At 45.2% G+C, this 13,834-nt stretch overlaps 1 protein-coding gene and 1 long non-coding RNA gene across 2 annotated transcripts in view; one reads left to right on the top strand and one right to left on the bottom strand.

Moving 5' to 3' along the window:
* The window catches only part of LOC309519153, a 130,582-nt gene that overhangs the window by 18,742 nt on the left and 98,006 nt on the right, over positions 1-13,834 (bottom strand). The window lies entirely within an intron of this gene.
* LOC309518673 (mediator of RNA polymerase II transcription subunit 31) lies at positions 4,025-4,792 on the top strand. The gene has a single exon (XM_082199006.1). It carries the CDS (start codon positions 4,065-4,067, stop codon positions 4,449-4,451), a length of 387 nt encoding a protein of 128 aa, XP_082055132.1. The 5' UTR covers positions 4,025-4,064; the 3' UTR covers positions 4,452-4,792.

Here is a 13,834-nt window from a genome sequence, read left to right as displayed (position 1 = left end):
TCTGACTCCCTATTTATCACATAAATATGGTTCCCGGGAATAGTAGAAAAACCACAGTCGCTTGCAGTAACAGAATCTTCCTCCGCTTGTTGTTTTGCTGATTTAGCACCTCTGGCCGGCAGAGATAAAACCTGAGATCCCAGTTGCCTCCCCCTTTTCTCCAAAAATGGATGCAATGGCCAGCACCTTTGCCATCCCGGTAGAAGGTCAATGAGGAATAATCATCATTCCAGAGAGAGGGTGTGTTCAGAAAGGGGGTGGGAACCTGTGCCCTTTTGCACTAGTGAGAGGCTGTCTGCCTGGGGTGGGGGGCTTATGAAGGGGGAAAGGAGAGCAGCTCAGCTGGAAAGTCCCTGGGAGAAGAGAAAGAGAGAGGTCCCTTTGGGGACCGAGAAAAACCAGCTTCAGTTACGTTTCCCCTGCTGGCCTTTGCCCCGACTTCTTCTTCTTCCTCTTCCTCCCAGATTGGGGAAGAGTCATAAGAACATAAGAGGAGCCTGTTGGATCAGACCAATGCCCCCCCCCCGCCCAGTCCAGCACCCTAGGAACCTAGGAATGGAGATAGACTGCCGCTGGACCTGGAGGTTCCATAGGAACGTAAGGAGATTCTGCTGGATCAAGCCAGTGGCTCATGTGGTCCAGGCTGGCATCCTGTTCTTACAGACGCCAACCAGGTGCCTGTTTTGGGATTTCTGCAAGCAGGACTCCAGTGGCTTCCAGCAGCTGGTGAAATAAAAAAAAATGTCTCATATATATATATTCATAAATGTACTAAGCAAACATGTACATAAATATATAAACCACATGTCTGAAGCAGCACAGGAAAACAGCCCTGGAACCATTTTGGCTCCCAAACTGACCAAATGTTCTCTGCAAGGTCAAAGGAAAATGGAAAAGCCTCCCCATTGTCTTTTCGTTCACAAAACCTGTCTTGAGGGTATGACTGTGTATGAATAGGGTGAGCCTGTGACCTGGCTCAGGAACTAAGTATTTATCATTACAAAAGACTGGTCAGGCTCCCCAGGGTATCCAATCAAGTGAGCATTAATAGGTAACCTGCCAGACAGGAGATAAACAAAGCACTCAGATTTCTGTTGTAGACCACCATTTCTGTGATGTAGGTATGATGTTTCTGGTCTTGGATTCAAATGCGGGCAATTTAAAATGTTTATATAAGGGCGGGCCCACCTGGGTTCGGGGTCCTCCTCCTTCTCCTGCGGGTGAGGGGAGCACCCTGTTGCAACAGCTTTAATAAAGATCAGGCTTACGAGCTGCTTTGCTTCTCAATATTCTCTGGTTGGCCTCTGTTATTTTCTCCGACTGATGGAGAACCTGCAAAGGACTCTATAAGGGCTCTTGTGTCCCCCATAGGTTTATTACACTGGCATTCAGAAGCATCTCTGCCTCCGACTGCAGAGGGCAGGGTGTAGTCCATGTGGCTAGGAGCTCTCTCTCTCTCTCTCTCTCTATGTCCTTTGCTGTCTTCCGCTCTCCCCACCCCCAGAACACTGGGAGCTGGGAATGCAAGGCCTGTGCGCTGTGTGTGCCTGACATTCTTTGCATTCCCATCTCCTCCTCCTCCTCCTCCTGCTCCTTCCCCCACTTGTTTTTCTGCCCTGGGGGAAGATGCTCAGGATTGCCTCCATGTATGGAGAGGAGGATCAGAGGGGGCAAGCAAGCCTGGGGGAACCAGGAGGAGTAAGAGGACAGAGACTCCGCGGGACGGATCCTGTCCAAGCAGGCAAGCACCCTGGGTTGTGACGGAGGAGGGAGGTGTCATCTGACTAGGGGGGCTCAGTGGACACATGGAAGGCCGGCAAAGGGGACCTGAATTGCAGGGCGTTGAACTAGATGTCTCTTGGGGTTCCTTACAACCCTATTATTACTATTATTATTATTATTATTATTATTATTGATTGGACAGTGATGGTTGGACAGATGGTTCGACAGTGTTCTTGAAGCTACCAGCATGAGTTTGAACAAAATGCGGGAGGCAGTGGAAGACGGGAGTGCTGTGGTCCAGGGGGTCACGAAGAGTCGGACACGACGAAACGCCTAAACAACAACATTATTATTATTATTTGTAATTTAATTTCTTTGCCCCTTTACTATTAGTACAGTGGAATTTCAGTTGTCGAACGTAAGACTGTTCAACTTCTGAAATGTTTGACAACTGAGGCGCAAAGGGAGAATGTCAGTTTCAATGGTGAAGACGCACCTCAGAGGCTGTTCGACTTCCAAGGCGCGTTCAAAAATGGAAGCCTTCACTTCCGGGTTTTCGGCATTCGGGTTCCAAAATGTTCATCAACCGAGATGGTCGAGAACTGAGGTTCCACTGTAATAATATTCTTTTAAAGCTTGAAGTCGTTTACAACCCACATTTTAAAAAAAAATAATAATCAAATAAGACATTCCAAAACAAAACATTCCTGAAGAAGATCAAACACGCAATATGCATTCAAAGCAACATAATTAGCAGGAAATTAAAACGTTATCTCAAAGATTTCCAAATAAGACATTTTGCACAGTGAGGTCAAGTATAAAATACACATTTAACGCAGCAAAGTTAACCTGCAACCCCCAATATTATTAAAACAGTTGAAAATAAAACATCACTAAAGAAGCTCAGATACAGAATACACATTTAAAAGACAATTCTATTATTGTATGACCTGGAATCATCATACAGAACAGGGGTTTGGCTCAGACACAAGCCCAAAATACAGAGTTGCACGAAGCTTAATCTACAGTGGTACCTTGGCTCCCAAACGTAATCCGTTCCGGAAGTCTGTTCCAAAACCAAAGTGTTCCAAAACCAAGGTGTGCTTTCGCATAGAAAGTAGTTCAAAGTGGATGAATCCGTTCCAAACTTTTAAAAACAACCCCTAAAACATGAATTTGACATGAATTTTACTATCTAACGAGACTATTGATCCATAAAATGAAAGCAATAAACAATGTACTGCAGTCACACTATCTATCTATCTATCTATCTATCTATCTATCTATCTATCTGTAGCTGAACTGGGTTCCACACAGTCACAAAAACAAAAAAGAGCCACAAAAACCAAAACCCAAAATAAATAGCAAAAACCTCAGCGTAACATTCAAATCGGAAGCGTAACACTCAAAACAGAGCATGTTTGGCTTCCGAAAGAAGTTCGCAAACAGGAACACTTACTTCTGGGTTTGCAGTGTTTGGGTTCCAAGTTGTTTGAGTACCAAGGCGTTTGCGAACCAAGGTACCACTGTATGAACAAAAAGTCACACTGTGCTTGAACATGAGGAAGAGCTCACATCCTTCCAGAAGGCTGAGCGAGACAATGTCGTGTGAGCAAATGCAGGCATCCCTCTTTCTGGTTTGCATCATCTGGGGCAATTGCAAAATTTGGGCTTAAATGGACTCTCTTGGCACTGAAACAATCCTGCCGTAAGCTTTATTTCCGCCCGTTTCCCGTGGCAGATGGATGTTGCTAACACAATTTCACCAACACTTGTCCTTCCCCTATTCTTTCCCCCCACCCTGTGCGCTGCTGCCTTCACAGAGATGGTGCTGATCTGATAAGGTTTTTTAAAAAGGGTTTTCTGATGGTGAAATGCTGTGATTTGTCATCCCAGAAACTCTTCAACACTCAGTTTTATTGGATGTCCAGAAGTTCTTTTGTAATGAGAGGGGGGTGAGGTGGGGAAGTTATCTCTATCTACTTTCTTCATGGCAGTGCATCCTAGTATAAACTTCTACAATGTTGCCTCTTAGTTGCCTTTTCTGCAAACTCAGAAGTCCCAAACTTTTGGCAAAGAGAACAAGGCATACCAGTCTCCCCCTTTTTAGACATTTGCTTTTCTCCTCTGTTGAAATTTAAACTAAAAACCTCCCTGCAAAGTGCTGTGACCGTTCTGGGAGGGCCTGGGGGTTGCAAATTAATTAATTTACGAACCCTTCAGCTCTCCAGCGACCCCCTTGGTGCAGATTGCCTCAGCGTCTCCCTGAAATTATCTTTAACCAAGCGACCGTCCGATATTGCTGTTCTGGTGGAGAAGCCGTGGAAGCTGCGGTTGTCGTTATGGAGGGTGATGATACTGGCAATCGCCTTCGCTTCCAGCTGGAGTTGGAGTTTGTGCAGTGCCTGGCAAACCCCAAATACCTAAACTTTCTTGCCCAGAGAGGATTCTTCAAGGACAAAGCATTTGTCAACTACCTTAAATACCTGCTCTACTGGAAAGAACCAGAGTATGCCAAATACCTAAAGTACCCCCAGTGCCTGCACATGCTGGAGCTGCTGCAGTATGAGCACTTCCGCAAAGAGCTGGTCAATGCCCAGTGCGCCAAGTTCATCGATGAGCAGCAGATCCTGCACTGGCAGCACTACTCTCGCAAGCGCATGCGTCTCCAGCAGGCCCTGGCAGAGCAGCAACAGCAGCAGCAGCAGAACAGCACCTCTGTGAAGTGAGCCCATTTGGCATCCCCAGTGAGTGCAGGAGGGACAGTTGCAGTGGCGGCACTCCTCTGGAATCATCCAAGCATGGGGCTGCCTTGGCTGAGCAGCCACAGCACAAAATAGTCACCCTGGCGGATCCCAAGACCTCTTATGGATCCTCTGGCTTTACCAGAGGCTGCATAAACAACTTATTTACCTCTTGGATGAAGTAGCAAGAAGTTCTCACCCCCTCCAGATTTAAACTTGTCACTGCATTTCCCAAAAGACTATCAGGGGAAAGGTGGGTGATTTGGGTTGGTATGTCTGTCTCTTTCTGTGTGTGTGTGCGCGCATATATATATATACACACACACACACACACACACACACACAATCCCTGTGGTGGTTAGTTTTTAGCACATTATTGAGAGCAGCAAATAAAGAGACTTAAAAGCTCAAAAAAACCCAAAAAACCACCAAAAAACAACAACCACCAAGCGACTGTCCTGGATCAATCTGCCAACCGTATCCGCACGTCTTTCTTTTGGAGAAATTTGCCATGGGAAGAGGAAGCAGGCCCCAGAAAACAACATTGAGGCGGTGGTTCATCTTGTGATGCTTAGCAATTTAAGTACAGTGGTACCTCAGGTTACATACACTTCAGGTTACATACGCTTCAGGTTACAGCCTCCACTAACCCAGAAATAGTGCTTCAGGTTAAGAACTTTGCCTCAGGATGAGAACAGAAATCATTTTCCTGCGGCGCGGCGGCAGCAGGAGGCCCCATTAGCTAAAGTGGTGCTTCAGGTTAAGAACAGTTTCAGGTTAAGTACGGACCTCTGGAACGAATTAAGTACTTAACCTGAGGTACCACTGTACAGGGTCCCTTGGTTCTCACACGCCTTAGTACTCAAACAACTTGGAACCCAAACACTGCAAACCCGGAAATAAGTGTTTCGGTTAGAGAACTTTTTTTGGAAGCCAAACGTGCTCTGTTTTGAGTGTTACGCTTCCGATTTGAGTGCCACGCTTCTGTTTTGAGTGTTACGATCTGACTGTTACACTGAGTGTTACACTTCCAATCTGAGTGTTATGCTGAGGTTTTTGCTATTTAGTTTGGGTTTTTGTTTTTGTGGCTCTTTTTTGTTTTGTGACTGTGTGGAACCCAGTTTAGCTACTGATAGATGATAGATAGATAGATAGATTATGTGACTGCAGTACATTGTTTATTGCTTTCATTTTATGGATCAATAGTCTCGTTAGATAGTAAAATTCATGTCAAATTCATGTTTTAGGGGTTTATTATTAAAAAGTTTATTATCTTTTTTGCATTATTTTTCCAGCAAGTTTCACCATTTCTGCATAGCCCACAAGTTTTTGTATCCATTCTTCTTTTGTCGGGACTTCTTTCCATTTTTGGGCAAATAACATTCTTGCCGCTGTAGTTGCGTACATGAATAAATTTCTATATGGTTAGGGTAGTTCTGTCCCTATAATTTCCAAAAGGAAAGCTTCTGGGTTGTTGTTGTGGTAGTTTTTTTTTACAAATGTTATTTTAAACATCTTTTTCCATGCATTATACCAGTATATCATTCCCCTGTAAGCTTTAACCTAACTACAAGACAACCACATGTGATAAAAAGAACCTTCTTTTTCTTTACAATTCCAACACTTATTTGATTTTGATTTATACATCTTTGCCAATTTACTTGGTGTTAGATACCATCAATATAATATTTTCATATAGACTATTCCTTATTTCCTGAGCACCTTCAGCTCCTCTGCAAAGTGCTGGATGGTGACCTTGCAAAACACCTGCACCCAGGGCTGGATTTAGGTTTGATGAGGCCCTAAGCTACTGAAGGCATATGTCCACCTGTCCTTTGCCAACAACAAATGGTTGCTGTTTTTTGTGTTGAATATATGCTATATGGTAATTTATGGACCTCATAGGTATCTCAAGCCATTTGCGCATGTTGCCGTGCAACCAGTCCATGCAGAATGTAGGCACCCTATATATATAGAAATGAGCAAACCAGGGATATTTGAGGGAGCAGGCGAGCAGGCGGGGCCCATGACTTACATCAGAGGAGCCTACACAATATAAAACACTGTTGCTGTAGGTAGGTTTTATTTTATAAATAAAATAAAATGTCCATGGAGGCGCAGGCCAATTCTGTGTCCAGGGCAGTTGTCTACCAGCTCCATCTGGTGTACAGGATGAGACCCTCCCTGCCCACAGACTGTCTCGCCAGAGTGGTGCATGCTCTGGTTATCTCCCACTTAGACTACTGCAATGTGCTCTCTGTGGGACTACCTTTGAGGGTGACCCGGAAACTACAACTGATCCAAACTTTTATTAGCTGCTAATCCCAATGTTACACCTCCCAAACTACATCACTCATACATCATGGTTACATTATGAAAGGGGAGGTCTGGTGGCAGTAATCTGAGCATCCTGGACCCTGCCCCATGGTTCCCCTTGCCCTCCACCAAACACCCATCAAGTGGAACAAAATAGATATTTACCTAGTACATTTCCCTGTTTCCCAGCCAAGTTAATCACACCCTTTTGTCTTCATCTGGGTTTGTTATTTCCGGAATGGCTACCTGTCTGGCACTCAGGTATCAGGATGCCAGGAATTATCACTCAGGCAGAGGGGCTGCTGCGTAGCTGAGCTCACATGTTTGTAGGAATTTCTGAAGTTTTCCCAGTGAGCCAGTACATATGAATTGTTACATTTGGTATCATGCAGCAGAGGCCCTTTGAATAGATAGGAAGAAACTGTGATGAAGTGTTTCGTGGGGGCATGATAGCTGCTGGAGGGGCAACCCCACCACCACCTATACATAAAATCCTGCAACAGTGATTGATGACAAGCTTGGAACAGGATGCGCCCCAAGCAAGCAGCTTCACTGTTAGGCAGAACAAGGTCCGGCCACCACAGGCAGCTAGTTCTAGGTGTTATATGAAAGAGCAGTGCCATGTTTCGTTTATGCTTGTTGTGTTTTTACTGCTGGGGGCGGTGTGCGCATGTGTGGCTAGTGTGTGTGTGTGTGTGTGTGAGAGAGAGAGAGAGAGAGAGAGAGAGAGAGAGAGAGAGAGGAGTGCTTGTGGGATTCTCTGGCAAAATGAGTTGACCCAAGCTGGGTACTCCTGCATTCTGACGTTCCCTTTTCTGATTTCTTCCTGCAGGGCCTGTAAGACAGAGTTGTTCCGCCTGGCTTTTGGCTTGGTGTTAACTTGATCCCCTTCCCCTCTTTCTTTTTTTCCTTTTTTTCCTTCTGTGATGGAACTCCTATTTGGGGACTTCCCTGGTTTTTTTCTGGCCCATGTAGGACCAGTCTGGATAGATGGCCTTGGTGAAGACTTGACGCTTTCACCCTAAAAAAGTTTTTGAGTTTCTACTGAAATGAGGCTGCATTTTAATGTTGTATTTAAATGTTGTATTTTAAGTTGTATTTCAATCAATTGTTTGATATCTGGTGTTAGCTGCCCTGAGCCCGGTCTTGGCTGGGGAGGGCGGGGTATAAATAAAATTTATTATTATTATTATTATTATTATTATTATTATTATTATTATTATTATTATTATCCACCTTGGCTTGGTGGTGCTAAGAGCAACCTCAGCTCTTGGCCTGGTTATGCTAGAAACTGCAGGATGTGGAGGAGGACAAAAATGCTTGCTTTATCTGCTCTACCCAGCAAATGAGAGTAGCATTGTATGAGCGGCTGAGAGTGCAATCTGGAAAGTCCCTGTGCCCAGTTTCCCCAGTGACTACTAACCCCCCTACCTTCGCTCTCAGGAGCAGAGAGCCTTTAATTCTCAGCAGCAAACACACCTCGTTCATATCTACAAGTCTTTTGCAACTGCTGTAGGTCATTTATTTAATTTGATACAATTTACATCCCGCTTGATTGCAATACCAAACAAAGCTCAAAGCGGTTTACGAAAAGAGAGAGAGAGAGAGAGAGCAGTAAAAACAGTTATCTACTGAAAACATTCCATCAAAAATAAATCAGCAATAAGGTAAGCGCAGACTGGAAAACGTGTTGATGTTGTACACCTTCTGGGTAAACTTGCCGAAACAGAAGTGTTTCTGGCAAAGGCGCTTGCCTGATGTCAATAGGCAGGGAGTTCCATAGGCCCTGCCACACGAAAAGACTGAATTCCTGCAAACATGGCATTTGGAGCAGTTCCAGTTCTGCAGTGTTTGACCAGTTTATCGGCCGCATCTTCTCCCAAAGCAGCCTTCCCTAAGCTGACTACCCCTCCAGATGTTCCTGTATCCCAAGTCCCATCACCCCACTGACCATTGGCTATGCTGGTTTGTTATGTACTGAGCTGAATAGGATCCAAATAGCAGCAGTCTGATTGGTCCTAGAACAATAGGATTCGGAATGCAGCAGTCTGATTGGTCATAGAACGATAGGATTCAGAATGCAGCAGTCTGATTGGTCCTAGAGCAATAGGATTCAGAATGCAGCAGTCTGATTGGTCCTAGAGCAATAGGATTCAGAATGCAGCAGTCTCATTGGTCCTAGAGCAATAGGATTCAGAATGCAGCAGTCTCATTGGTCCTAGAGCAATAGGATTCAGAATGCAGCAGTCTGATTGGTCCTAGAGCAATAGGATTCAGAATGCAGCAGTCTGATTGGTCATAGAACAATAGGATCCAGAATGCAGCAGTCAGATTGGTCCTAGAACAATAGGATTCAGAATGCAGCAGTCTGATTGGTCCTAGAGCAATAGGATTCAGAATGCAGCAGTCTGATTGGTCCTAGAGCAATAGGATTCAGAATGCAGCAGTCTGATTGGTCCTAGAGCAATAGGATTCAGAATGCAGCAGTCTGGTTGGTCCTAGAACAATAGGATTCAGAATGCAGCAGTCTAATTGGTCCTAGAGCAATAGGATTCAGAATGCAGCAGTCTGATTGGTCCTAGAACAATAGGATTCAGAATGCAGCAGTCAGATTGGTCATAGAACAATAGGATCCAGAATGCAGCAGTCAGATTGGTCCTAGAACAATAGGATTCAGAATGCAGCAGTCTGATTGGTCCTAGAGCAATAGGATTCAGAATGCAGCAGTCTCATTGGTCCTAGAGCAATAGGATTCAGAATGCAGCAGTCTCATTGGTCCTAGAGCAATAGGATTCAGAATGCAGCAGTCTGATTGGTCCTAGAGCAATAGGATTCAGAATGCAGCAGTCTCATTGGTCCTAGAGCAATAGGATTCAGAATGCAGCAGTCTGATTGGTCCTAGAGCAATAGGATTCAGAATGCAGCAGTCTGATTGGTTCTAGAACAATAGGATTCAGAATGCAGCAGTCTCATTGGTCCTAGAGCAATAGGATTCAGAATGCAGCAGTCTCATTGGTCCTAGAGCAATAGGATTCAGAATGCAGCAGTCTGATTGGTCATAGAACAATAGGATCCAGAATGCAGTAGTCTGATTGGTCCGCAGGAGCCACCCGATCCAACTCCAGGTGGAAGTGAATCCGCAACCTGATTGGCCTACAGGAGAATCCCGGAATTAGCCAATCACGTGGGGCCCATTGTGTAAATAATGTATATAAAGCAGACACTTCGGGGGAACTGCCATTCCTCACTACTATGAGCTGGATAAAGAGCATTAAATCCACCCTTGACTCCGAGTATATTTCATGGTTGACAGGAGATGTAGTCTCCCCCCCCCCAAGGGTCCTGCCAGGCTCCCCATGGCCCCCCTTTTTAAACCAGCTCCCTAGGGCAGGTCCAGCCTCAGAATCGACGGCAACTGACCAGAGGCTGAGGGATCAAGACTGCTGATCCGTGGTTACCCCATTGCCAAATATGTTCGCAGGCCAACAACATGTTGGGGAAGGGGCCTGATTGGCAGCTCTGAGCGCGGCCCATTTCCCCTTTCATCCGGGAAGTGAGCCTTAAATGGCAACAAAACAGCAGTCGGGGAGATTGGCCAATGAAGGTCTGCTCTTGCAGAGAGTGAGAAAAAAGGAAACAGGAAACCGCGGGGCAGAGGGAGAGGTCTGTGGCAAGTGGCCTTGCCTGGAATGTGCATCAGGCCCCCAGCGCACCCCACCCCTTGGGTTCCCCCTCTCAGAAACTGATGGTGATGCTGAGAGTTCCCTTTTGGGACCTTCGTCGCCCAAGATGATGTCTCTGCAACCCTGTGGCTATTCTGCAATTCGGGTTCAATCGCAGGCGAAATTTTCACTGCGCAATGTGCTTTTAACAGGCCGTGCAATCTGCAGGTTGTGCCATTTCGACTTTCGAACTTCTTTCTCAACAATAAAAGTTGGTGCGGAAAAGGCTCGCTGCGTGTCGCTGTCAGGCTCTGGGGATTTTGGTCCTGCTAGAAATGGTAAATGTTGCTAAAGCAGGTGTCGGCCGCTGTCCCAAAAATCAATTCGATGATGTCAGTGTGGATATAGTGTCAAAAGAATTGGTCTTGTGTATGACTGGCAGCCTGGAGGGTCATTGCAAACTCAGTGGGAAACAGCCCAAAATCTGGACTCCTTGTACTAGGTAAAGGTAAAGGGACCCCTGACCATTAGGCCATTAGGTCCAGTCGTGACTGACTCTGGGGTTGCGGCGCTCATCTCGCTTCATTGGCCGAGGGAGCCGGCGTACAGCTTCCAGGTCATGTGGCCAGCAGCATAGGCGCCGACTCCATGGGGCTTGAGGGGGCTTGAGCCCCCTCAAAAAAAATTTTGGGGGGGCTCAGCCCCCCCAATAATCTCGGGCGCCCTTGCCGCCGTCCCCCGCCTCCTCCCCACCTGCTCCCTCCCCAGCCAGCCAGCCAGCCAGCCGCGCGCCCTAGCTGGAGAGCCCCGGCTGTCCCCCGCGAGAACAGGGGAATCCCCGGGGGCGGGGGCTTCTGCCTCTAGCCCCAGGTTTCCCGCATATCAGCTGTTCCGGAGCTGATTAATAGGCAGCAGCACGCTCTCCCCTATTCGCTCACGAGGGGGCGGCGCCACTTTATTTGCATATTCATGAGCTTATTTGCATATTCATGAGCTTATTTACATTTCACGAGCTTTCCCGGGCCCCCCCAATATTTTTTATAAGTCCGCGTCCCTGGCCAGCAGCATAAAGAAATGCCGTTTACCTTCCCGCCAGAGCGGTACCTATTTATCTACTTGCACTTTCATGTGCTTTCGAACTGCTAGGTTGGCAGGAGCAAGGACCGAACAATGGGAGCTCACCTCATCGCGGGGATTCGAACCGCTGACCTTCTGATCAGCAAGTCCTAGGCTCTGTGGTTTAATCCACAGCGCCACCTATTTTGTACTACTCACTGGCAAATATAGCTACAATGGATACAATTATGAAAAACATGGGGAGTTTGAAAAGGACTAAAACCTCCAGAAACTTTTAATATCATTTGGCATTCCTTTATTACATAAGCAGTGGAACCAACATTTTCAATACAATTCAGGTCACAAGTCTGGCAAATCTGGAACTGTTCTTAATCAGATTTAATGCGAATTTTCTTTATGTGAAGACAACATTTATTCTCACCTTTTTCTTTCATGACTTGGTTCTTTCAACTCATGTGCAACTGTATTCTACGTGCCAATTTTTCCTTCTGTTTCTCATCTTTTTGTTTTCATCTATTGTTATAAGTGGTCTCTCTCTTTTACATGCATTAGAAATGAAGCGAAACGAAATATTTCAAAAAACCAAAACAGAAAACCCAACCAACAAATTGCTTGACGTGATGTAATACAACCTCCCCAAAACCAAAGACAAATGGTGGTATTCAACTTAGCTTCACACAGCACAGATCTGCTGAAATTAATGGACCTAACTTAGGCACCCTTTTAATTTCATTGGGTCTACTCTGAGTAAATCACAGTTGACCCCTCAGTAAAGAGTGGGCATCATATAACCTCCTTGTAAACGCCATGCAAACAAGTCAAGGAACAGGCTCTCTGCGACCTGGGACTACAAGTGGGGTCTGCAACAAATTGTTGCGGCGTGTAAGGAGACAGCTACACTTTGCTCTGGGATACTCAGGCAGCCTCTCCAACGAACAGTAATCATGATTTCAGTTTTTGTTTTTTAAATGCTTTTATGAAATTTTATCCCTCTAGCCCAAAAAACAAAGCAGAACTTCAAGAGACAAGACACATGTAAACTAGACGAGGCCAGGCCTGCAATATCACATTCATAAGAAGATATTGCTCTCAGTGTTATCATTCTCTGCTTTTCTATCCTGCTTTATATTTTTAAAGAAATGAATCTCTCTCTCTCTCTTGCTTTCTATAAAGTTTTATTCATTTTCACTTTTGATGTTTATCACTGTACACAAATCTTAATCATTTTACAAGTAGGATCCTCGGCGTTTGCATTTTTGCTTTTTAAAAGTTTTATTCATTTTCACTTTTGACGTTTGTCATCGTACACAAATCATTTTACAAGTAGGATTCTCAGAATCCTCGCACATCCTTCCACCCCTCCGTGGTTTCCCCAGATATTATTTTCAAACTGCATCCTATCATTTCCCCATATTTTCTTAAATCTCAATATTTATCATAACTCTCGCTTCACTGCAAGTGCTTCTAAAACCCTGTCAATGTTTTCAGTCGTTTGCAATGCTTTTTCAAGTAACTTATAAAATTCCCCCATTCTTTATTAATTCCATTGTCCTCTCGATCCCTGATTTTCCCAGTCATTTTCGCCAATTCGGCTTAGTCCATTGTCTTTATCAGCCATTCTTCTTTTGTAGGTCAATTGTCCTCCTTCCATCTTTGGGCAATAAGCATCTGTTTAAAGAGTGGAATCTCAAAGAGGTTTACAAGAGTTAGCGCAAGATTGTTGTTGTGCAAGAGCACAGGGGCCCTTTGTACACAGCAAGAGGAGGAAGGCATCCCGTCAGCGTGGCACAGATTTCATCAAATAAAGGATGAAGCTGGTTATCTGGGTGTTTGAGATAAGATACAGATAGGTGTCGCCAGAAGTGAGAGAGCGAGAGGCCCATGTGACTCAAGATAGACAGAATCACAAGCCTATAACTGAAGCCATCGGAGGCACAAGGAGACTAAGAATAAAAAGCTCTATATTAAATCAGCAAATGCACTTCTGAAAACCCCATAAGTTCCCTTGAACCTGCTCCTTGTGCATGGACCGGGCCATTTCGGCTCCAAGAGGATCAAGACCTGAATAATTAGTTTGATGATGATGATGATAATTTGTTATGATTTCTACCCCGCCCATCTGTCTGGGTTTCATCAGCCACTCTGGGTGGCTTCCAACAAAAGATTAAAAATACATTAAAACATCAGTCATTAAAAACTTCCCTAAACAGGGCTGCCTTCAGATGTCTTCTAAAGGTCAGATAGTTGTTTATTTCCTTGACATCAGGTGGGAGGGCGATCCACAGGGTGGGCGCCACCACTGAGAAGGCCCTC

Source organism: Podarcis vaucheri (genome assembly GCF_965113315.1).
Source record: "Podarcis vaucheri genome assembly, chromosome: 14".
Taxonomy (NCBI): domain Eukaryota; kingdom Metazoa; phylum Chordata; class Lepidosauria; order Squamata; family Lacertidae; genus Podarcis; species Podarcis vaucheri.
This window is presented reverse-complemented; position numbering and strand designations above follow the sequence as displayed.